The sequence below is a fragment of the Mastigoproctus giganteus genome, chromosome 6 (genome assembly GCF_048544385.1).
Source record: "Mastigoproctus giganteus isolate SK-2022 chromosome 6, ASM4854438v1, whole genome shotgun sequence".
NCBI classification, from domain to species: domain Eukaryota; kingdom Metazoa; phylum Arthropoda; class Arachnida; order Uropygi; family Thelyphonidae; genus Mastigoproctus; species Mastigoproctus giganteus.
The window spans coordinates 164,994,933-165,021,066 of NC_143580.1; the positions used below are offsets into that span (position 1 = coordinate 164,994,933).

At 37.4% G+C, this 26,134-nt stretch overlaps 1 protein-coding gene across 1 annotated transcript in view; it reads right to left on the reverse strand.

Moving 5' to 3' along the window:
* The window catches only part of scat (VPS54 subunit of GARP complex scat), a 414,636-nt gene that overhangs the window by 19,931 nt on the left and 368,571 nt on the right, over positions 1-26,134 (reverse strand). Inside the window, exons 19-21 of the mRNA XM_090376331.1 lie at positions 19,829-19,934; positions 15,207-15,294; positions 9,950-10,071 (exon numbers count right to left, since the gene is read on the reverse strand). Of these exons, the coding sequence (XP_090232457.1) occupies positions 9,950-10,071; positions 15,207-15,294; positions 19,829-19,934 (316 nt within the window). The remainder of the gene's footprint in view (positions 1-9,949; positions 10,072-15,206; positions 15,295-19,828; positions 19,935-26,134) is intronic.

Sequence of the window (26,134 nt, forward strand, 5' to 3'; positions counted from 1 at the left end):
GCATTTATCTGCCCATGTGGCAAGGCTCTTCTAGGATTTGGTTTGCATTATTTTCTATCTCTCTCCTGGAGTTGCTGGCTGTGACAATAGTGAGGTCGTCTGCGAAAGCTATTAATGTTGTTGATTGGAAGGTCTTATGTAACCAGGTGTTGAAAACAAGGTTCCAACAGTGGGCCCAAGACTAAGCCTTGTGGGCATCCCCTTGTGATTTTTATTCTGATTTCCTGAACACCGCTCCAAACCATCACCTTCCCGGTCACAGAAGTAATCAGAAAGCAAGGAGAAAAGTGGAGCAGAAATGGGCCTTCTCTGAGCCTCGCAAGGGCGCTCTGCCACCAGAGTGCGTCAAAGGCCTCCGCAAAGTCCACGAAGATGGCTAGGAGGTACTTGCTGTTAGAGTTATCTCTTGTGGCAATCAATTCTGAGATGGCATCTTCTGTGCTGCACCCGAGCGTGAATCCATACTGCTTTGATGAGTATAGGCCTTTTGTTTTGTAAGTGTGAATCAGTCTGGCTGCAATGACCTTTTCCAGACTTTGCCCATGACCAGGAGGAGAGCGATCAGACGTTATGAAGTAGGGTCTTGCCGAGGTTTGTCAGGACTTTTCAGAATGATTTTGAGGTTTGCCAGCTTCCAGGTCCTGGGGAAGGTGCCAGAAAGGAGACAGGAGTTAAGGGTACTTTGGATGGTGCAGGGGGCCACTTTCCATGCCCTCTTTAGGACTTCCAACTCCAAGGCATCGTGCCCCGGGCATTTCCTATTCCTCATAGTGGCTATGGCTTGGCCTATCTCCTCCAAGGTGAATGGCAATTCCTCTGGGAGTCCTCGATATGCTCTGTTTTGTTTTCTCATTTCTTTTTTGGTATAACGTCTCTTCAGTTCCAGGTCTTGATAGGTGATCGTACCCAGGATCACATTGATGGTTTTGCCAGGTCATTTGTGGAGGTATTTCCCTGGACTGTGAGGGGATATTGCTGTTGAGCAGTTTATAGACTAGACCCCATGGGTCTGTGCTTCCTTTCGTTTGAATTAGTCTTTCCCAGGCTGCTTTTTTCTGTTGTATGGTTTGCGTCAAGGATGGTAACGTTGTCTCACCTGTCTTGCAAGTTATTGAGTTCGTCTTGTGGCCTAGTTGGTACTCATCGAGCTCTTTGATACTCCCTTCTTGTTGTCCTGCATTGTTGTTTCAATTCAGTGAGGGTCACCGTCCACCAAAGGAAGTGATACTTTTTTTTCCCCCTCAGCTTCATTGATGCTTTGCATACTTTGATTTTATCTTGTAATTCCAGTATGTGTTGTTCTGTGTTCAGAGTCTGTAGGGCAGCTACTTGTTCCTCAGTTAATTCCTCCTTTAGGGAGGTATCAAATTTCTCCCAGTTTGCTGTTTTTGTTTGGAATCTGTATTGATCTGTGTGGTCTGCTCTTGTATGCTGAAGTACAGAGAAGGTTATGGCATTGTGGTTGCTTGTTGAGATTGCCGGTTGTACCTTCCAGTTTTGCACCTTCTGTCCCACAACTGGGGTAGCTAAGGAGGCATCAATGTATGAGGTATCAAGTGGCATGACACAGGTTGGAGAATGTCCTTGCATATTGAGTACCTGCGGTCTGTGTGTGAGAATGATTTCTTCTATGATCTGTCCTTTTTCATCTGTTTGCTGCAGACTGTTCCAGGGGGTCCAGTTAGCATTGACATCAGCCAGGATAAGCACGCTTTTGTTTCTAAGCTTGTTGAGTGCTACCTCCAAGTAGCCAGCGTATGGCTGTATTGGATTAGCTGATTGTGAGCACTGGCAGTAGAGTGATATGACAAAGAGCTGGCCAAAACTGCCCTCCAGGCAGGTACGAGCAGCATGTGTCATGCACAGTGAGGTGACCTTGATTACTATAATGATGGGATCTGCTATGACAGTGGCATCCCAGATCCATCTTCTGGCATTGCCGTCATGTCCCACTGTTATTGAGTTTGATTGGATTAGCCGATATGACAGGGGTATCGCCTTGACCAGGTCCTTGTGTGAGTATGGCTCTTGAATTGCTGCAATGTGTATGGTTTGCTCTATGATAATTTTTGTTAGATCATTGATGACAGCTATTGACCACTGGCAGTTTAGTTGAAGAACTTTTAGGTGTTTGAGATTGATTTGGTTTCGTCTTCAATTTTTATTAATTGGCGTGTTATTCATAATCTGTTTTTGACCTGATGAATTCAACTGCTTTGGTATATTCTGGGCATTCGGGATCTTTAAAGTGATGGTTATTATTTCCTTTCCTTTTAGTGCAGCTGGGACAATCCTGGGTGCTGTGTCCTTCCTGCACACAGTGATCAGGTGATTTTTGGTATTTGGTATGTTGAGGGCCTTGCGGCTCCTGGGATTTCTCCCATCTCCGCGGTGTTCTCTGTATCGAGTGACAGTACCCTGTCAAGCCAGAGATTTAAAGTGTGTGGATCGTGTATAGTGTAGTCTGTTGTGCCCATTGTTCATCTGGCTTATTGGCCATCAGGCCCCTGATGGGACCCGATGTTGCCCATACCGCACCACGTGGAGGCTAGCCAGGTGTTACCAATAAGGAATCAGTACTCTGGCAGGTCCTGCCACCTACTTTCCTCAGATTTCAATGGCTAGGACCTATATAAAAAAAAAAAAAAAAAAAGAAAGAAAGAGACATTGCTTTAATCACTGTTGGTGCTTTGTTTGGTCATAGAGATTTGCCTTAAGAGCGAGAATGGATTGTATGCTGGATGAGTTTTATTTTTGGCCGAAAAGGGTCGGGTAAGCAATTTTGGTGTAGTTACAATTTTGATATGTGGGGCTGTGCGCTGTGAAGGTAGACAGATTTGGGTGGGGAGAAGGAAGGCTGGAGGGTAGAAAAAGAAGAAAGGGACCGATAGAGGAGGTGGCTGCCAAACGTTCAGTGGGCATGCCCATGCCACACCAGAGGGAAAGTGGGTTTTTCAGGGAGAGAGGGAGACAGGGGTGTCCTCCCACCGGGAAAAGGAGATAAAGCAGGCCTGGAAAGGTGTCATTTCTGGGTCGCCATTGTTTCAGGGTGGTGGGAGTGCTCTTTGCCTCGCTAAGAGATTTTGAGTGAAAAGCGTGAAAGCCTTATAGTTTTCTTCTTCCTGCAGCACTATGTCCTCCTGATTTCTAAGGATGGAGCGTAGTTTGGTAAACAGCAGGCCACGGAGGTCTTCATATATATTACATTCATAGAGCAGGTGCTCCCAAGTTTCTTCTTGTCCACATCTACACTGCGCTATGTCTGAGATTCCAAAATCGTGTAGCTTCTTCCTGAAGAAGCCATGCCTGGACTGTCAGGAGAGTACCAGGTCGGGGAAATGGGGTAAACACATCCAATGTCTGGTATGAAGCTTCTAGTTATGCGGCCTTTAGTGGAGTCGTTCCATCGATTCTGCCACACTGTCAGGAGAGTACAGTCCAGGAGAGTACCAGGTCGGGGAAATGGGGTAAACACATCCAATGTCTGGTATGAAGCTTCTAGTTATGCGGCCTTTAGTGGAGTCATTCCATCGATTCTGCCACACTGTTCTCAGTGGTGTGTAAGACGTCTTTTTTCCTGTGGTCTAGTCAGAGTTGTGATCAGATAAGCGGGATTCATGAGTACACTGTGCTATCTGATGACCATATCCCAGGCAGTTAAAGCAACGTGGGACCACAGTGTAGTCTTTAACCGCATGGGCTGTCCAGCCAATGTAGACCCCCCCCCCCTGGTGTTTGTGAGTAGCTTTCTTCTTATTTCTCCTGTCACTTGGAGGATCCAGTTTACATTTGTTTGATTTTCCTTGGGCCTAGTAGAAAAGAGAGGTTTAATTTGCAGCTTGACTTCCTCGGTGTATCCAGATCACTTATTATTTGGTCATATTATGAATGTCATAGATGGGACCAAGTTTTTTAGGGACCTCTGCTTGTAGTAGCCCTGCCTGGTGCAGCCCCGGGCATCCTTTGATCTCGCCTAACTCTTCCTTGTTAGGTGCCTCTATGATCACCCCCATTCACTCTTATTTTTCTGATGGTTGTGATTTTCACGTCTCTTAGTACTGAGGCTAATTTAGTCTTAACTTCTTTTATCTCCTCATTTGTTGCATTTCTTCTTTCCGTAGCTTTGATGATATTAATGTTAAGTCTTTGCAGCATTGTGTTTCTTTTGGGGTGGTATATGTCAGTTATTTGGGCATAAGATGCCTGAGTTCAGCTGTTTCCGTCTTTTTGGTTTAACTTCGGCCATGGTGTGCTTCCATCCCCTGTGGAAACTCCAGGAGGGTTTTTTTTCTCTTTTTCCTTGGCTTCCAGTGTGTTGGGCAGCTTGTTTAGGAGCTGTGTCAGGATATCTATTCTTGCTTGCAGTTCAGTTGCCTGTGCTTTCCATCTCTCACTGTCCAGCAGAAGTGTCGTGTTGAGGATCTCCTACTCAGCCCATAGTGAGAGAACACAGCTTGCAGTATCATTTGGGATATCTTCATTTGTTGTGAGACATTTACACAGTGCTATTTTGTTTGATTCTGGAATTTTCCTCTTCAGGTTCAGTTGTTGGGTCATCACATCTACCTAGTAATATTCTTGAGGTTCTTTTCTGTCCATCTGTTGGAGTCATAGTTCTTGTTTCAATGTCATCCCTTTTCTGCTCAGGGTTGGGTTGTGAGATAAATGCATCTTTTTCCTTCCACTGGGATTGTGTTTCTGTGCATGTTGCATCCAAACCAGAATGGGCCCCTGTTCCAGTTAGGTGCTGTAGAGTGGATGTCGCGAAGTGAATTTGTTTTCTCCCTTTCTTCCTCTTTCTTTTTATGGCTCTTTGCAGTTTCCTTATCATGTTTTTCTTTTCAACTAGGCTTGATTTGATTTTTTCTCTGTCCAGAGTCACTTCATATATCAGTTTCTCCAACTGAGCCCACATCCTTTGTGCTTCGTTGAATGTTTTCTCAGTGAAGATTGTATAGTGTCTATAATCGATGAATCTAGTTCTGTTTGGGTCAGATTGTCTCTTGTTTGCAGGGAGTTGTTGGGATCTTCAGAGTTCTGTTCATGGGGTACCTGTTCTGACATGAGGTCGCCAAGTTTTGCAGAGGGATCTTGTATTTCCACCAGTGCTTCCTGTATGGCCTCTTGGGTAGTGGAGACCTCAAGGACTTCTGCCAGATTCATGTCTGGGGTGTAGACCACTTCTGGTCCCTGGTCACAATTGCTTCTATTATTGTTCCTTGTTGTTTCCATTTGCTGCCTTGCAGGCTTAGGAGCCTGTAGGCAGGGGGTCTCTGCCGTGCTGGTTGTCCTCTTCTTCCGAGGCATATGTTGTATCATATTACTTGTGAGTTGTTTGGTTTTGCATTGTCACAGTTTCTAGATAAGTTTAACACTCACCTTTCAGCTCACTGTGTGTGTGTGTGTGTGTGTGTGTGTGTGTGTGTGTGTGTGTGTGTGTGTGTGTGTGTGTGTGTGTGTGTGTGTGTCGTGAGGTTCAAGATCAGTTATGTTTATAATGATGCTATAATGCTAAATTACAGCACAATTCAGTTCAATAATTGAAGTTCAAAAGATAAGGCAGTCTGCAGAGCTAGAAGAGGGGGGGGAAGAATCCCGCAACCACCCAAAAGTGGAAGCCAGCAGGGTTTTTTTTTTTTTTTTTGTGAGACATGGAACTATCCAATCTCAGTCCCACCCACCTCAGCACTGCAGACCGCTGGGCAGTTTAAGCTGCCATATATAACAAGCCACAATTCTAAAGGTTATAATAAAATCATATATAGTGGGAGTCACAATTAAACATTTATCTAGAAGAGTAATGCACTATTTGTGTATATTAACACGTGAGTACTGCAAGTATTCTACAATTACTACTGCATTTGGAACATAACATTTTTGTCTTATATGCCATTTCATGTGGTTTAACTAGGGCCATGTTTTGATATTAATATTTTCTCTTATATTGAAAATAGACTTTTAGGAAGGATTTCCTTTAATAGAGGGACCCTTTACCTTTAAAATGAGGTATCAGGGCTGGCTATTCGATTCATGTAACCTCCTAAAAAATTTGCCGATTTTTGGTTAATTTTCCTGCATTAAATTTACGATGGCCTCATGGAGATGGTTATGACCACATGCACTGGGGATATAAATATATTTCATTGCTAGAATCAAACTTTATAAAAAAAGAAATAACAATAAATAAATATATATATATTGTAAGGGTTAACTGTTGTTATTTGAAGCATGTATCAATACCGAATTAATTTTATCTGCATTATATCTTTAGATTTTGTCCTTTTACTCGTTTCCGATCCAATATGGCGTTGCTATTGTTACCTCAAGTGTCGGATCAGGAACGCGTGCGGGAGCAAGTAAAAATACATTTTGTAGTATATTTGAGGTATTAGAATAGTAAAATTTTAGGTATACACTGGTTAGAAGTTATATTAAGCCAATAAATAAGCTATTTTAACATACCAGAGGTTCACCTTCAGCAAAACAAAAGCCATCAATAATATTCATGTTGAAGTATAGGCAAGTATACCGTTACAATAGCACTGTATATAAGAATCACATAAGTTTACATTGTGACTAACAAAATCACTCGTATTTCTAAAATTAATGACTCTAGTAGAGTCCTAAAATTTCACCTGATTGTCCAGATTTTCATTCTCTTTCATCTAACATCTTTCTTCTGCATTAAATCCCAATATTTCCTGAAATATAAAAACTTTTCGGTGGAGCAAACTTTTCACAAGTTTTGACTCGAACAAAAGTTTTCTTTTTTTTTTCCTGTTGTTTAGGTATGTATTTGTCTTGGGAATGTTTGTTCATCTCCGCCACGCTTCAATTTTAAATTAGAGGATTCTGCAGAAATGGCCAGAAGTGAACTGGCTGTTTGGCTACCCAGAATCGGCAGGTCGGAAACATGCCACCACCACAATGGGAAGGTAGACCAGGAGTAACCAACCGGCGGCAACAGAAGAGAGGGACGCCAAGAGCCCAACAAAGTACGAGCCAAAAATAGTAAAAAAAAAAAGGAACTTATACAACTATACAAAAATTAAATACTGTACACAAGATAACCTCAACAGATTGAGGTAAACCCAGATGATACTTTGAGGTTTCAAAGTAAGCAATGCAAGTAATCTTTTGCTTATTTACATAAATAAATAAAAAAATAAATAAAAAAACAAGGTCAAATAAAATAATTAAGGTTAACAGTACCATTCAACCAACAAAACCCTTACACAAGTATTTTAGCCCAGAAGCAGGCACAAACCTTATAAACAGTTGAGGTTAAATCCAGTAAGTCCTGCAGTCATTAGTAGCAAAGTCACAGTCAATCACCAATAAGAAAGTCACAGTCAGTTAACAGCCATCCGAGCAAAGGAGCACAGGAATTTTCATCGCCAAATTGAGTTGTAGTTCACTTGTAGAGTTTCAAAAAAAAAAAAAAAAAGAGCACAAGTCCAGAATTGTAGATCTTGTTGAGAAAATGGACGTTGTTGCAGTGAAGGTGAAGAGTCCCGAGCTGAATTTGAAACATTCGCATGTGCAGTCACATTGCAGAAAGGATTGCAAGCCTTTTATTGAAGGTTGCCTTAGCAAAATCCTGAAGGGCACAATAACTGGTGGCATTTGATATAAAATTAGGTTCCAATCCTGATGAAAAGTTGGGAATTGCATTCTGCAGAATTACTCGAAATTCATTGCATGAGGGACAAGAGTACAGCACGTGCTGCCAATCTTCCAGACCACCACAATGACAGAGTTTCGTAGGAGACAAGCGAAATTTAAACAGTTTCTTATTTAACGATCCATGTCCTGATATCGAATAGGAGGTAAACAAATTTAGGTAGGTGGTAGATGTCAAAGTGCATTGCACATGGATGACTGGACTCTGGTATCCCAGCAGAACATCGCCCAAAGCACAACACCACTGCCACTGGCTTGTTTTCGTCCCATGGTACATCCAGGCGCCATCACTTCCCCAGGTCTCTAATCATGGCAGGGTAGTTCTGGGGGGTACCCAGGTCAATCCGGTTTTGTCTGTCAGGGTGCAGAATACGGCTGTCCCAACAGTTTTTAAGTCATCATCTGGATGATGTGGGCAATTTTAACTATTGATTATTGTTTAATTGGTGGGGGGTTGAATTTCCATTTTTTGGATAGTTCTGTGCATTTCGAATACTTTCTGTGTGAAGGTTGTAAAGGCTTTATAATTTCCCTCTTCTATGATGAACAGATCTTCTTCTCCCCTGGGAAGGGGGGGGACAATCTGTGCTATTAGCTATGTTCTGGTGATGTCATAAATTATACATTCGTATAGAATGTGTGCCCAGTCTTCACTCTCGCCACATGTGCAGTTTGGGCCATCAGTCAGCCCTAAGTAGGTTTGTTTCGCCTTTAGAGAGCTGTGATCTGCCAATATAAATGTTGTAAAAAAGTTCAAGGGCATACAACTTAGGTGGCTTTGGGCTAGCCATTGCCACCAGCGGCAATGGTTAGCCCAAAGTTTCTGGTAACCAGATCTCTGGTTTTCTGCTCCCACTTTGTTTGCCATAGCTCATGGAGCTTTGTGTCTATTTTTTTATCTCAGCATTCAAGGTGCTGGCTGTATCAAGGGCTATCCCCAGAAATTCTGTGGGTATGTCCATAATATAAGCCTCTTTTGGCTACTTCCAAGTAAAGTGTGAGAGCTCGGGCCAGCAACTGTAGCGCAGGTGTGCTTACTGTGCGACATGCTCTGGTAATAGTGAGTAGTATTGTCCTTTGTATCAATCCTAATTTTCAGTGGATGACATCAAAGAAAACAGCAAAGCGACTCTATATGCAACACTATAAAAACACAGATGGAGCATGTGTGCATGCGCAGAAGAAAGGTACTTTGAGAGTGATCAGGTCCAAGTTTTAACTCAAACTTTTATAGTAAAATTACAGTAACTCTTTTCACTAATAGACCATCTATTAGCAATCCCTACTGCTATTGTAATACAATTAAATAATACACAATAATGCATGTATTTTAATCTAAGTGTGAAATTATATTTTCAAGGAATTTTAACACCCATAAATCAGAGTAGCATCAGTTTGTTTTATAGTAAAATGATGATAGCTGATATTAGATATTTAACACTGAAATGCAGAAATGCAAAAACAACAATACAAAAATCTGTGTACTATTTTAAATAATCCAGAATTACAAAATTTACTTTTTTTTAAAACTAATATTTTAAAAATAATGCTAATTATTTACATATTGATAGGAATTTCTATAGGCACTTACGAACATATGTATGATTTATTAAATATTTATGATGTTAATTATACACCTACAAAATCACATATTCAAGAATTACACCTATTTCTGGTTCTATATGGAAACTTCCCAATTCTAACACTGGAATTAAACTCAAAACTATTATACTTGTGAATTTCTGCCCAAATACTTATTGATGGCAATGGTTGAATTTACAATAAACTATTAAATTCAACTTTTAAATATTTAGATAAATACAAAAATAAGTAAATCTATATAATTAAGATGATGCTTAAAACTATTCCTTTACTATAAATTATAACATTAGTTAAGCACAAAACCAATGCTTTCACCTCTTAAAAAAGAGTAAAAGCATTATCTCTGGGTATTGCTCAGTGAAATTTTCTTATTAATTTAATTTGTTTAATATTAAAGTAAACTGCTAAACGCATAAACTAATGTGGATAACACTACCTGAAAGTTCCCTGATTGGTTCAAATGATCCATAGTTGGATAACTGATAATTACTGTACAGTGATATCCCACTGTACAATAATTCTTTTGTGTAAACAGTTTTTTTTAGCATTGTCCTGTTTAACGCTAAATGTCTATGGAGGCAGTGCTAAGTGATGGGCTTTCCTATAATTATTTATCCCTTAAATCAAACAAAATGTGCCAAATTCTATTTTAGTAGGGCCTTACCTGAAGTACCTGATCGAAATGTTTGGTCATAAACTGTTGTTTTAGTGTTAACAGTACTTCAAAATGACATTTCACCTTTGGAATGAAAAACACCATGAGCTGAAGACATCTAGAGGCCAATGCTAAAATTCCAAAAAAAAAAATGAAAATAAATAATTAAAAATAATGCTAACATACTAAGTCATTTTTTAGAATAACACAGTATGAATAAAAGGTCACAATAAACAACTTCTAAGTCTTTAATGTATGCAAGCATTATGATTTGCTTGATAGCCATTATGATTTGCATTCCTTATATGTTTGAAAAATACAGTAATTGAAAGGAAATAAAATTTGTATGCTTTACTTTGCTAAATTTTTGATTATGGGGGCCATTCTACTCCCACTGAAGATCTATGCTGAGAATTTGGTGTTAAGACTTTGAATTATTTCACAACTTTAATGCAAAATTTGTGAAAAAATACAGTCATCCACAATTCTGCCTAAATTACTAATATATATATATTTTTAAATTGTACAGCATCACTTAAACAGGTGAATCTGCTACCCATTTAAAAATCTTCTCAGACACTGCCAGGACAGCTGTTTCAAAGCACTATTGATTTCTCATTGGCTGGCAGTTGGCTTCTATTTATGAACATATACTGAACTGTGAATAATGTATTTTGTCTAAGTAAACAGCCAAGCAGTATATGGAAATAAATTTCCATTTAAACACAACCATTGTGTGTGCTTTACCCTACACATGGGGGGGGGAACACAGTTAACTGGGCTGTGTTTCCCTGTGTAGTACAAATACTATAGGGTTACAGGGGAATATTTCAGCACAGTAGATGAAATCAAATAAAATTCATAACACTTTACTGTGTTTGATTTCCAATCATGGGATCATTCTGCTAACTTAACTAAAGATAGTATTCACAAGGGTTGTTCAATAAAGAATGAACTCCTCCCCCCACTACATTAATCATCTTTATTTTGATGGTCCTTTTCAAAGTAGTCCCCATTTGATGAAATGTACTTACTCCAACATTTCTGCCACTCTTCAAAGACATGGAAGCAATTTTTTTTTGACATTTTTGAGAATCACCTCCAATGTCTGTACAACATCTTCTGGTGACTGGAAACACTTTCCTCGCAGCTCCTTCTTTAACTTTGGAAATTAAAAAAATTATAATAAATCAGAGGGTGCGGGGGTAAGACTGAAGTGCAGATGAGGAACACATTTGATATTAATGCTGACTCAATGACAGTATGAGCAATGCAAGGCTCACCCAGTTGTGATTGTTTGCGACCAATGTGATCCTGCAAAGTGTACAGTTCAGTTCTCCCATAACAGTCATATGACTGTGGCACAATATGCTCGTAAACCATTCTATTAATGCCAAAAGAAGAGATGATCGTTACCTTTTCAGTAGAAGCCACAACTTTTGCTTTTTTCGGTGTTGGCGATGAGGTAGCCTTCCAAACAGAGCTTTGTTCCTTATAGTCCGAGTTGAAATGGTGAAGCCATGTATTATCCACCTTATAACCTTGTGGTAGATGACTTTCATCAACCGGTGAAATACCACCACTTTGCTTATTGGAGGCTTGAAGTGGTGAAACCCATGTTTAGTCTCTAGAGCAAAGTTTCAGGCATCCCCTTGCCCCATACTTCTCCTTCAACCCATGCACGGTACTAAGTACTATAGGTTTTGATACCTTTCGTGTTTGGGGGTTTCATAAAAAAAAAAAAAAAAAAAAAAGAACCTCACCATCTTCAGTAATCATCTGTTGAAGCTTTCCATGCGAACTTGCTGTTGCTCAGGTTTGAGTAGTCTTGGAACCCAGTGTGCACAAACGTGTCATATGCAAATAGTCATGGAGAATACGGTGTGTGCTTCTTACTGACATTCTCAATATCTCTGCCAGTTGCCTTACTGTTATATGATGATCTCTCACTATTACAGAAACAGTGTTATGGTTTCTGTTGTGACAGCAGTGGTTGAAGCTCCAGGACCACTGACTTTTGTGATTGAATAATGTCCATCTTTAAACATTCTAAATCACCTGCAAGCTGTGCTATATAGAAGTGTATATTCATAAGCCTATTTTAACATTTTATATGCTTCAGCTGATGTTTTCTTGAGATGGAAACAAAATTTGAGATCTGCATAATGTTCCTCGTGTGTCATGTCCATTGTTACTTAGGCAAAACAACAGGCATAAACTTGACCAACTGTCAAGGTCACAATGCGCACAAATGAACTGCACACCTGATATGTAATGCAACTTGGTTTGGTCTTAGGTTCTGCAGATCAGCTAGAAATAGCAAGCAGTACATTCTTTGTGAAAAATAATGATTGTTCTTTACTGAATAGCCCCCGTATTTGTCTCCACATTGAACATAAGTCCAAGGCATAGCTGGCAAGTTTTGAAAAGCTAATTAGTTATTTGTAGGTAGGTAGAAAATGAGAAAATTTTCAAAAAAAGCAGGTTTTTTTTATTTCACACTGCACTATAAATTAAATTTCACTGACAAAATACACATTTTCTATTAAAATACAGCTATAGGACTGTTTACCAATACAGGATTCTTATAAACAATAGCTTAACTACCATTTTCCTGTCAGTGGATTTTTGTTTAGATTGACTGTTAGACATCAACTGATTGTGATTGCTTCTAGAAAGGTATTACAGCAGACTAAATAACTGGACAGATTTGGATTCAAGAATATTTCCAAAACTGCACTGGAAAGACCAATCTATGTTTGTTTTTTTTTTATTTCACTTTTCTTTTCTTTTTCTGGCTAACTATTGTGGCAAAATATTCTTTATCAAGTTCATATTTTTTAATGAAATTAAGGAAAAACAAAATCAGATCTACCGCGCATGCATGTGTACTGAGCATGTGCGGTAGATCTGAAACATTCTTCATGTTTCTTTTAAGTATTTTGATTTGTATATATTGATTACAAAATAAAAGAGCTTTTGTACTATAAATATTTTATTGATCACTCAAAATTTCCATAATTTCTGCTGGAAGACAAGACAGAAAAGATTTATGATAGCTAAAGTAAGAGTATACTTCCGATTGCAACATATCTAAATGTCTCTGGAAAACAGCATTGATTATGGTACCCAATTTCCTAGCTGTTTCAAATGTTTCTTGTAGGAAAATAATTAATGATTTGGTTTCTTCCAATCCGAAGTTAATGTTGAAATCATTGCTCATGATCATGGGTATTTTACATAAATCTTTCTTTATCAGTGCTGCACTATGAGTGTGGCAGCAAACAAAATGAATGAAGTCAATTATATCCTGTACTCACTGTTAGGAGAAATAAAGACAACCATTGTATCACTTGGCCATTGGATAACAAGCACTCCGCTGTAAAAAAATCCGCCAATGGGTCAAACGCTGACTGTCGAACCAGTTGTTTGTTGACAAATGACATCTAAGTATGGCATAACAACGTGTACCTTGTCCTTGTTGTGATGTATTGTGGCTCCAGCATCTGTTTGGTTTCACGCTTGAATTGAACTACACAATTGAAGTTCAGGCTGTTGACACTCTTGTTATTATCTAACCAAGTCTCAGCAAGATCGGCATTGCTGTGTAACAGTGTCAGTGTGGTGAACCTGTGGGCTTTGGCAGTTGAGTGAGAGAACTGAGAGTTCCTTCCTATCATGGATGAATTTGAGCAAGCTGTCCTCGTCTTGTTTGTAGCCGATTAGTCAAAAGCCTGGCAAACTCATTCTGTAGATCGGTGGTGGATGCAGCATTTCTCTGGAGCAATATGGCCTTAGTTGCTAATGCTCCTAAAAACCAAATAACAAAATAATAATAACAAGGATCTTGTCTAGGTCTATACGCTACTTATAGAAAAAAAATTTTATATAACAATTAGTCAATTAAGCAGCTAAATATAGCTAAAAAACTTCCTGTTCGCCAAAAGCTGCAAAACTTGTAAAACATGAGGATTGGGTACCCTTACCGATACAAGTAATAACCTACAAAATCTCTATCTAAGTTAAAATTTAAACTAAGTATCGTAACTGGAAATAGATAGCTACTCTAGAAAATAAGTTAATATGCCAATTTAAGTTAATATAACAGAAAAATCTTCTGTATTTTCTAGAGCCGTAAAAGCTTTGCCTGCACAAGGCTACTCTCGTTTCCAATCTACACAAGAAGTCCTGGAACATATCTCTTACGTAGACTTACTGTATAAATGAAACTTGTGTGGATAAGATGGTATTCTTAGGGAATTATTTGACATAAGAATTTCAATGCAGAGATAAATGGGAAAACTTTAAGCCCAATTTTCTTTCCCCTCCCATGGAAGCAATGAATACAGAATAGCAGTTCAATTCTTTTCATAATCAGAACTGCTTCTGAAAATTTGCGATGAAAGTTTTGATTCTTTTCTTTTCGGATCTCACTTATAATATTCTGCTGACGTGTGTACCAGATTTAATGTGAAAATGTCAAGCTATTTCCTTTCAAGTACAGCTACACAAATTTCAAGTACTGCTACACACCCATTACTTGAACATTATGTAGTTAGGTTTTGATAACAATTCTTGAGTACAGTCAACATATTTAGTAGTTGAGAAGATATGTTTTGATCACTGAATGCATCCAAAATGTAATGCAATGTGTACATTATTAAACTTCTGCTTAGTGTTATAGAAGTGGATAGTTTTGAAAAAATTGAAAGAAGGTTTGGACAAAATTAATTGGCAGAAATGGGTAAAAATGAAATGGGCAATGTTGTGTTTTTTTTTTACCCCTGCTGGTACTGTATATGCTTTGTTTCCTAGCATCATGTTGTCAATACTAATAAAACTTGTTTAATGTTAAGAGGCTCACATCTGGTGAGTATGGGCTTGGCACACTCAGGGTCCTGAGCTGGATATCATCATTCTTCTTTCTTGGTGATTCCTTTCTACTTTTCTCTCTCTCTCTCTCTCTCTCTCTCTCTCTCTCTCTCTCTCTCTCTCTCTCTCTCTCTCTCTCTCTCTCTCTCTCTCTCTCAGGGTAACTCAGAAATTTTTTTTTTTTTTTTTTTTGGCTGGTGCAGCATAAGCCTCAGGCTTCCTTTGGCTAATAATAATAATAATAATAAAAAAGGCAGCTGACTTCTTGATAATAATTTAAAACTAAATGATAAAAAAACAATGTTTTTATATTTCACACATGCATTATTTCTCAGTTAATACTACTCTGATGCTAATAAGAATATGCAATGAACTTAAATATTTATTCACTTACCTAAGTGTCTTGTAGTGATAGTTTTCAATCCCACCAAATGAAGAGCACCAGCTCCAAGGACAAGCTGACATGTTCTTGAATTAAACAGCTACATAAAAAAAGTGGTATGATACGTTGTTACATAAAGCACAGTGAAGCAGCAACGAATTCATATTTATTACAGAAGAATGCAATTTTCATAACTCAAAATCTGAATTTGAAATCTGATGTAATAACGTGTGTACTGCCAAGACTAGCATACGTTTTATTCACCCAGTATAAATTAGTATATTTTATCAAAAAAAAAAAAAAAAAAAGTGTAAAAAAAAACAAAACTAAATTTGTGGAAAAAAGTTACTGGCCATAACTTTTACCATCTATACCCACGGTGGGCAAATGCAGCTCTTCGTTGAGTTAAGTGTGGCTCCCATTGAAAATTTAAATCCGTTTTTTTTATTATTATTATTATTTCAGAACTTTTTTCACTAAATCTTGTTAAATTAACTAAGTAACTAATATTTTGTTATATGGATTTTATGTTGTGTTTATTTTTTTTAATGTCTAGATATTTTTCTATTTTTATTTTAATTATAAATAAATCCGCGCGCAAAAAGCTGGTGCCATCAGCAGACTTGTACGTAAAAATTACGAGTGTAATTTTTCCATGCCGTAAATTAATTTAATTATTTTGTTTCAATTTCAGACTTTGGAACTAAATTTATTTAAAATTTTTGATAACATGACCTCAGAAAATATCAAAAAACGAAAATACGAACAAGAAAATAGAATCTTTCAAGAATGGGTAGAAAATTTTGCCTTTATTGACAATAATGGAAAGTCGTGTCTTATTTGTAAAGTTACAATTTCAAACTACAAAGTAAGCAATTTATATCGATATTACGAAGTAAGTCATCCCCACCTTTCAACTCAATATCCACTCAATTAAAAATTGCGAACAGAGAAACTTAAGTCCTTGCAATCTGGTCTTCATAAGCAACAAGGACTCTTGTTTTCTTTTAGTCACGAAGATGACAGAGTAAACGAAGCTAATTTTTTGATAGCTTGGAATATTGCTCGTGCCAAACGTCCATATGGAGAAGGAGAATTTATTAAAAGAAACTTGGAAGAAGTGGTTAAAGTTTTGGATCCAGATAATACAAAACTGCATAAATTGATTGCACAGGTTCCTATGCATACAACTGAGTGTTGTATTGGTGCAATTAATAAAAATGTTGAAAATAGTTTGATGTGTGATTTGAAAAATTGTACGGCATTTAGTTTAGCTCTCGACGAGTCTACAGACATTCAGGATGTTCCACAATTGGCCGTTTTTTTGTCTGCTATGTATCTGCAGACGTAAATGTGAAGGAAAAAAATGTTAGACCTAGTAGCTCTTATCGAAACAACTCACGGTATCGATGTTAGAAATGCTCTTGATGAAGTAATGAACAGGTTTGAATTGCCTCGTGATAAACTTGTAAGTGTTGCAACTGATGGAGTGCCTGCAATGACAAGAACAAACCAAGGTCTCATTGGTCTTTTAAACAACAATCCTAAAATTCCACGTTTTTTACCTCTTCACTACATAATTCACCAAGAGCATCTCATAGCGAAGTACTTCAAATACAAAAATGTGTGGAAGACTGTTTTGCAGATTGTGAATTTAATTAGAACAAATGCCAAAACACATCGTCAATTTACGAACTTTTTAGAAGAGTTGCGAGTGAATGACGAAACAGATGAATTGCCCAGTGATTTATCCCTATGGTGTGTTGTAAGATGGCTGTCAACTTACAATGTTTTGAGCCATTTTGTGGAACTCCTAAATCCTATCATAACATTTACAAAAGAAAAAGGAAAAAAATACCCAGAATTAGAAAATGAAACTTGGCTCATAAGGACTCCTTAAAAATCAAGAGCATGATTTACCCTTAACAAAGCTAATGTTCCTTACAGACATTATAGAACATTTGCAAACACTTAATTTGGCTTTACAAGAGAAGGAAAAAATTATTATTGATTTGTCACAAACTGTATTAAGTTTTGGAGCTAAACTTCGGCTTTTTGTGTACGATCTTAAGAACAAAATATTTAATCATTTTCTACGAGTAAAAGCAAATATAATATAATTAATATCAAAGAAGAAAAGTTAGACGAATACAAAGAAAAATTGGAAGAATTGCAAGAAGATTTCAAACGTAGGTTTGAAGATTTGAAAAGTTTAAAATCTACATTTATTTACATATTTTGTGAACCCATTTATTTGTGATATTATTGAAGATGGATTTCCAATTTCTGAAATAATACTTGTTGAAAAAGCGGCTGGGGAATTGGAGTTATTAGAGATGAAAGAGGATCAGGCATTGCAAATGCAGCACAAATCTACTTCTATAATTGAATTTTGGAAACTCATGCCAGAATCAAAATATCCACATTTAAAGAAAGCTGCTTGCCGTCTTTTTAGACACAAAAATTTGAATTTCAATGTATAATTTCAAATATTGCTGTGAATCTTTGTACTCCACAATGAAGTTCGTGAAGTCGAAATATTGTTCACAGTTGACCAATCATCATCTCACTGAATTGCTGCGAACAGCTTTAACAAATTTTACGCCAAATTTCAAAGATTTGACCAAACGTCTTCGTTAAATGTTTTACTTTTTATTAATGCATTTTTATTATATTTTATTTTTATTATTAAAATTTTGAAATAATTATTTTGTATTTTCTTTCTCTTAATTATATTTTCTTATATATGTATACTTTACATAGCACTTAAGACTTGTGTAGAATATGTAATCATATTAATTAAATTAAATTAAATTTGAATTTGTGTATTTAATACTATGTAACTATGGTGTGGCTCTTTATAATATATGAAAAACCGGAATGCGGCTCTCATTGACCTCATGCGTGCCCACCCCTGATCTATACTTAACCTCTTAAAATTTGATGGTTCTATTTCCTCCTCAGGTAATACAATCAACTTACAAGCATCCTTTATTCTAATTATTGCATTAATAATCTAGGTAAGCCACTTTCCAGTGCACAACTCAATACCTCCTGTGGTTTTCCATTAAAAGGATGTCAGAAGAATTTTAAACAATCTTGATGCAAAAAAAGTTCCAGGTCCTGATGGTATTTCTCTACTTGTTTTCAAAACCTGTTGTGTTACAGATTTAATATCAAAACCTGATCCATAATTACTTGCTTAACTGGCTTAACCCATGGCTTACATAGGTTGGCAGAGGCAATTTGGGAGAATTCTGGTGAAATTAATGAACTCATTTCTATTATAAAAAAGATTTTGTCAAAAGCACCTTTGAGAATAGTAACTTGCCTACTCTTCCTCTCCCACCTGATCCTGTTTTCATAAGATGGAGAACATGGTTACAAGCAGCATTGTTTTATGCTAAAAATTTTTATTCTATAAAAAGTTGCTGATTCCTTAGATAGTATACATTCAGCAGCTATTGGTAGTACTAAGGCAATGCTTTCTGATTCTTATTGTTCATTCAGACCCATTTCTATATCTAGTTATATAACCAAACTTGAAACATGAGGACTTTCTTTGAGTGGCACAATTGGAGAGATGGAAAAAAATTGAATTGCAAATTTCAACTATGCCTGGATTCAAAGGAAAAGAAATAAGAAAATGCAATAATATTTTAGAAAAGAATTCAGAATTTCACACGTTAAGGAAAATAGATAAATTCATAAATGGGAAAGGAAATGAACTTCCATTTAAAGTGGAGGCTTCAAAGAGCTCACATTATTAAATACAGCCAGTCACTTCCATAAAAGTAGAAAGGTCATTCTCTGCATATAAAATGATGTTGGATGATAAATGCGAATTAATTGAACCATAGTTCAATAAGTATTTTTGACTTGTTTTTAGTGCATATAATCTGATGTCTAGTTATCACAAAAGTCTCCCAGTTATAACTTGGAATATTTCTCATATTCCCATCCCTAAAGACCTTTTCACACGAGAATGTAGATGCAAACTATTTACTGTCTGTCAGCAACTTGAAGAGGATCATCAATAATTATGCCATTCATATTTAGTGGACCAGTGTGTTTCATTGTTTCCTTTAAGTATTAACATAAGCAAAGAATTCTTTACATCCTTAGCCAAAGACCTGTAGCTTGTGTAACCCCCCCCACTATTGACTGGACTGCAGATTAGTTTGTACTGATTGTAAGTTTTGTATCCCCTGATAATTTATAATCATTCTGCATTTTTCTTCTTCTTCATCACCAATCTCATCAGTTTATATGACATCTATTGAGGTCCGAACCTTGAACACTATCTCTTAGTATAAAAAGCTTAGCAGCTTCAATGATTACCTCTCTGAATGCTTCCCATTTAGAACTTGTAATCGGTAACATCATCAATAATAATAATAAGTATAGATAAGAATAAATATTGTAATTTTATTTACTTCTACAGTAAAATTTAATTTAAAAAAATTAATTTTAATAAAAAAAATTAATTTTAAATTTTAATTTGAAAAAAGTGTCTTTCAAACAGTGAGTGCAATATTTTTGTTTGACACAACTAGTTGGAAAAATTACATATTAGATTACATTTATATAAATATTAGTTATAAACAGTATTTCTTTAATATCAAAATTCCTACCTTTAATAGTTCTAATACTTTAGTCAGCAAATCAGGAGCAATCAGAGGAATATCTTGTGCACATTGACAGTACTCCACTACCATTTTCAACAGCAAAAGTGCAGTTCTATAACAACAGTTTAAAAACTGAAATTTATGACAAGTTAAAAAATCTCCAGCAGTATCTGTGAAGTAAATGCATACTGCAGTCATTATCTCATGTGGAATAATTCTTATGAAAAGTAATTAAGAAAGAATTTACTCTTAACCATACAACATACCTCATGCTATTCTATTAAATATTAGCATTAGTAGTGGTAAACGATGCAGGAAAGCAAGCTTATACAGCATCGGCCAAAAAAAAAAAAAAAAAAAAAACCATCAAATGTTATATAGAATGTAACATGTTTTAAAATATTGTCCCATTTCTTGATCATGTGTGACACTGGTGATGGATACAATCTTATATATTCTGCAGTGGCATGACTGTTTCACCAGATCAGAGGCTTTTTTAAAATATTTTTAATGATAATCCCAAATGCAAAAGAAATTTAGAAAAAGCAGTACCCATAGAAGTGTCCAAACAAAAGGGATGCAGCAGGGATGGAACATTTAGTGTGGTAGGTAGTAGAGTGAGTTTATAAGATACTGATAATTAATTTGATTGCTTTCTTTTAGAGTTGGGCAGTTTCAGAATTTTAGAGGTATCACTCCAGATGTAGGAACTATTCCATGTTAAAGACGTATCTGAAATTTGTATAATGTTAGCAGCTGATCAGAAGGAAAACGATGCCAAAGGCTAACAAGAGCTGTTGTTTTTTTTTTTTTTTTTTTTTTTTAATGCAAAGGAATTAATATTTTGCAGTTTCTATTTATTAGACCAAACAGGTGACCTGGAGAAGTATAGTTAAGAGGGAATTCATAGTAAAGTTACATAAAATCAAACCAACTGTTGGCTAATTTAGGGAAATTCCTTGAAAGAATTCTATTACAATTCCTTCTCTCTTTCAGGATTGATATTTGAATTGCTAAAAATCAGTTTGGTTTCAATGCTAGTCTTGACAAAGAGGAGGTACTTGTTGAGCTTATTCACACAGAGGAGTTATTAAGGGAAGAAAATGCCAGAAGTTTATCAAACTCTAACAGAGTATTTAATGATTTTGTAATAACTGAGACAAAGTGGAGGAGAAATTGTTAAAGCTAAACATAAGAAAGGCACCTGGGGAGGATGGGATCTATCCAGTTATAGCAAAGGAGATGGCAAAGGAAGTAAGCAAACACTTAGCCATAATTATGAGAGCATCCTTGAACTCAGGGGAAGTCCCCAGGGACAGCAGATGTGCAAATATATCCTCAATTCACAAAGAGGGATCTAAGGGTGACATAAGTAATTACAGACCAGTTAGTTTAACTTCTGTTCCAGGTAAAATAATGGAGTCACTGGTTAAAGATGCATTGCAGGTTCACCTAGACAAGATTGCAGCAATAATTCAGACACAGCATGGGTTTTTAAAGGGAAAGTCTTGTCTGACAAATTTTATCGGATACTATGATGTAGTTCCAAAGGAACTAGATACAAAAAATAATTTTAATATCATATAGTTGGATTTCAGAAAAGCTTTTGACACTTGCGCATGGAAGATAACTGTAAAAATTGGAGCAGTATGGCATTAAGGGTAAGTTGCTACAACGGATAAAAGGGTGGTTGAGTGGGAGAAGACAGTGGTAAGCAATGGATGCTGCTCTTCGTGGACTAATGGTATTAGTGGAGTCCCCAGGGTTCGGTGTTAGGCCCACTGTTGTTTTGTATATTTATCAATGGTATTGAAGAAGGTAAATTAGGCTTAGTGTCCAAGTTTGCAGATGATACAAAGGTTGGCAGGGTTGTTAATGACAGTAATGGCAGTGTGCTACTGCAACAGGATCTAGATAATTTGGGCAGATGGGCTAAGAAGTGGCAACTGAAGTTTAACCTTGACAAATGCAAAGTACTGCATATGGGTAGCAGTAACCCCAGAGAAACGTACCAACTGTGTGGTACCACACTTAAGTTGGTAGAAAATGAAAAAGACCTGGGAGTAATTGTGCAGTCAGATATGAAGTTTTCTGAGCAATGCAGACAGGCTGCCAGGGCAGGTCATGGGGTTTTGTCAATGATATATAGGAATTTTGCTAGCAGGGAAAGGGTGATTATCCCTCTGTATAAGGCAATGGTCAGGCCATGCCTTGAGTACTGCGTACAGGTCTGGAGGCCTCATTTTAGGAAGGATGTAGATTTACTTGAGCGTGTACAGAGAAGGGCAACAAGATTGGTAAGGGGAATGAAGGGATCCTCTTACCAAGAGAGGCTTAAGTTCTACAAATTGCAGTGGCTGGAGACTAGGCACCTGTGCGGTGATCTGATTGAGGTATATTAGCATTAGTAGAGGCATTTGATGCAAGAAAGCAAGCTTATGCAGCATCAGCCAAAAAAAAAAAAAAAAAAACACTTCCACTTCACCCCTCTGTTCGTTCAAAATACCTGTCCAGCTGAGCCTTAAACTTATTTAAGCTATCAACCTCCACTACAAGGGATGGAAGTCTGTTCCCCCAAACAACCACCTGCTGGCTAAAGGCAACTTTCTGCACTTCTATCCTACATCTGTCTTTCCTCAATTTGAATTTATGCCCTCTCAGGTGATTATTCTGAGCTAGAGGAAGAATCCCATCAGCATTGAGCATGCTCAAACCATTCAAGGCTTTATACACCTCTATCAGATCACCTCGCTGGTGCCTAGTCTCCAGACACTGTAATTTGCAAAACTTAAGCCTTTCTTCGTAAGAGCACCCCCATTGTTCCATTCACTAATCTTGTTGCCCTTCTCTGTACTCGTTCCAGCAGCTCTACATCCTTCTTGAAATGAGGCCTCCAGACCTGTATACAGTACTCTAGGTGTGGCCTGACCATTGCCTTATACAATGGAATAATCACCTCCTTATCCCTGCTGGAAAAATTCCTGTATATCATTGACAATACTCCATGAGCTACTCTTGCAGCCCGTCTGCACTGCTCAGGGAACTTCATATCTGCCTGCACAACCACCCCCAAGTCCCTTTCATTCTCTACCACTGTCAGTGTAGTACCACAGAGTTGATACGTTGCTCTGGGGTTACTGTTTCCCATGTGTAGTACTTTACATTTGTCAATGTTAAACTTCATTTGCCACCTCTCAGCCCATCTGCTCAACCTTTCCAGATCCTGTTGCAGCAGCATAGTGTCAGTAGTGTCCTTGACAACTCTGCCAACCTTTGTATCGTCTGCAAACTTGGACATTAAGCTTGATATACCATCATCAATATTATTTATAAATACAGACAACAATAATGGACCCAACACTGAGCCCTGAGGGACTCCACTAATAACATTAGTCCACGATGAGCAGTGTCCATTGATTACCACTCTTTGTCTTCTCCCCCTCAACCACTCCTTTATCCATAGCAGCAATTTGCCTCCAATGTCACACTGCACCAATTTGTGTAGCAGTCTTCCATGTGCAACAGTATCAAAAGCCTTTCTAAGATCCAAGTATATAATATCAAAGCTATTCCCTGCATCCAGTTCTTTTGTGACTGCATCATAGTATCCAATCAAATTGGTCAGGCAAGACTTCCCCTTAACAAAACCATGCTGTGTCTGAGCTATAACTGAAGTCTTGTCTAAATGATCCTGCAGTGCTTCTTTAACCAGTGCCTCCATTAATTTTCCTGGAACAGAAGTTAAGCTCACAGGTCTATAATTACTTGTGTCAGCCTTTGATCCTCCTTTGTGAATTGGGGTCACATTTGCACATTTCCAGTCTATGGGTACCTCCTCTGAGTCCAAGGACGCTCTCATAATTATGGCTAAGGGTTTGCTTACTTCCTTTGCTGCCTCCTTTAATATAACTGGATAGATCCCATCCACCCCAGGTGCCTTTCTTGTGTTTATCTTCAACAGTTTTTCCTCCACTTTACTCCCAGTTATTTCAAGATTCTGTAGCTTACTGCTAGAGTTGAATACACCTCTGGCATTCCCCTCGCTGAATAACTCCTCATGTGTAAATGTCGATGCAAAATATTCATTTAGTTTGTTAGCTACCTGAGCAGGATCATGAACAGTTGACCCATCAATATCAAGTGGACCAATCTGATTCATCTCCTTCCTTCTAGAGTTTACATAAGTAAAGAACTCTTTGCTGTTTTTCTTTGCATCCCTTGCCAAGGATTTCTCGTAATCTGCCTTCGCCTGCCTAACCTCCTTTGTAACTTGGCTGCATATCAACTTGTATCTATCATAGGCTTCTGTGTCATGTGTTAATTTGTAAGTTGACCCATTCAAGGCCTTAATATAAGGCCTTGAATGGGTTGAGCACGCTGAATTCTGATGGGATCCTTCCACTTGTTCAGATTACGAACCTAAGGGGGCATAAATTCAAATTAAGAAAAGACAGATGTAGAATAGATGTGTGGAAATTTGCCTTTAGCCAGCAGGTGGTTAATTGCTGGAACAAACTTCCATCTGTCGTTGTGGAAGTTGATAGGTTGAATAAATTTAAGGAGGAACTGGACAGGCATTTGGAGGGAATGGTGTGATTTTTTTTTTTGGCTGATGCTGCATAAGCTCATACACTTGCTTTCTTACATCACATGCCACTACTACTACTACTGCCAATGATAAACAGGAATTTTGCTAGCAGGGAAAAGGAGGTGATTATCCCTTTGTATAAGGCAATGGTCAGACCAGGCCTTGAGTACTGCGTACAGGTCTGGAGGCCTCATTTTAGGAAGGATGTAGAACTGCTTGAGCATGTACAGAGAAGGATAACAAGATTGGTGAGGGGCAGGAAGGGACCCTCTTACCAAGAAAGGCTTCAAGTTGTGCAAATTGCAGCAGCTGGAGACTAGGCACCTGCAAGGTGATCTGGTTGAGGTGTATAAGTCCTTGAATGGGTTGGGCATGCTGAATTCTAATGGGATTCTTCCTCTTGCTCAGATTACGAACCTGAGGGAGCATAAATTCAAATTGAAGAAAGATAGTTGTAAAATATGTGTGGAAATTTGCCTTTAGCCAGTGGGTAGTTGATTGCTGGTACTTAAATAAATTAATTCAAGGAGGAACTGGACAAACTTTTAGAGGGAATGGATGTGCAAAATTTTTTTTTTTTTTTTTGGCTGATGCTACATAAGCTCAAATGCCTCTATTTCTACTACTCAGGGAGGTTCCTAGAGTATGTGGTGCCCGGGTGCAAATCGCAATTTCGCACTGGGCTGCTAATTGAAATTTGGCATCCCCTTAAAAATTTTCTTCATATGTGTATGTAAGTTTCAGGTTTTCAGGCGCCCCTTGAAATTTGCCAACCAGGTGTAGTGCAACCCTTGCACCCTCGGTAAGGCCCTGCTACTACTACTTTTCTCAGACAGGTCTGTGTGGAAGTTATGATATCTTGCCTCATTTGCTTTGTGTTCTATATATAAGGATCTAAGAAATGAACTATCTATTGACTGGAATAACTACTTCTGGGCAAGAATGCAATTTTATTGCAAATTCTACTTTTTTCCAACAATTACAGCAAGTAACTTCTCCTTTGTAAAGGCATTACAAAGAAGAAGTTATTTGCTGAAGAGATAGAAAAGAAACAACTAACTTCAACATTAGATATCTTTAAAGACATTGGAAAGCAGTGCAGGATTGGTTTCCAAATGCAGAGAGAGAGAGAGAGAGAATCCTCCTGATAGTAAAGAATTGAAAGTATGGAACTTTCTGTAACCAATTATCACTGTAATATATGCAAGTAATTTGTTCTATTACATTACTTCCTTGTAAAAACCAATTAATACCAGATATCAAGAATAGCACTCATTGTATTTATTTTTCCATACTTTTTTGTAAAAATAATAGATATTATACACTTTTAAACTGTTTTCACCATCTTCACTCTCATGTATTAAAATGCCATGCCTTCTTTCTTGATATGCCTACATACTATATTTTTAAATCTAACCTATATGATGAGCCTCCATATTTCACACTTTCAGAATTGGAAAAAACAGTGAGAGCAAATGAATGAACATTGGATTAAAGGCAGAATAGATCACCCCTCCCTCAATTCATTATGAATTATTTCTCAACTATTTGATATTTAATTTTAACAAAATGCAATAAAGGAAAGCAAAACTGATTCAGAGTTTAATTCCCACAGAACTTGGAGAAGAGCCAGTGCTTGTCTTTCTGAATACCAGTTATCTTATATTGTAAATAGCATCTCTTAATCATTGTTACTCGATCTCCTACTCTGTTTCACCCATTAC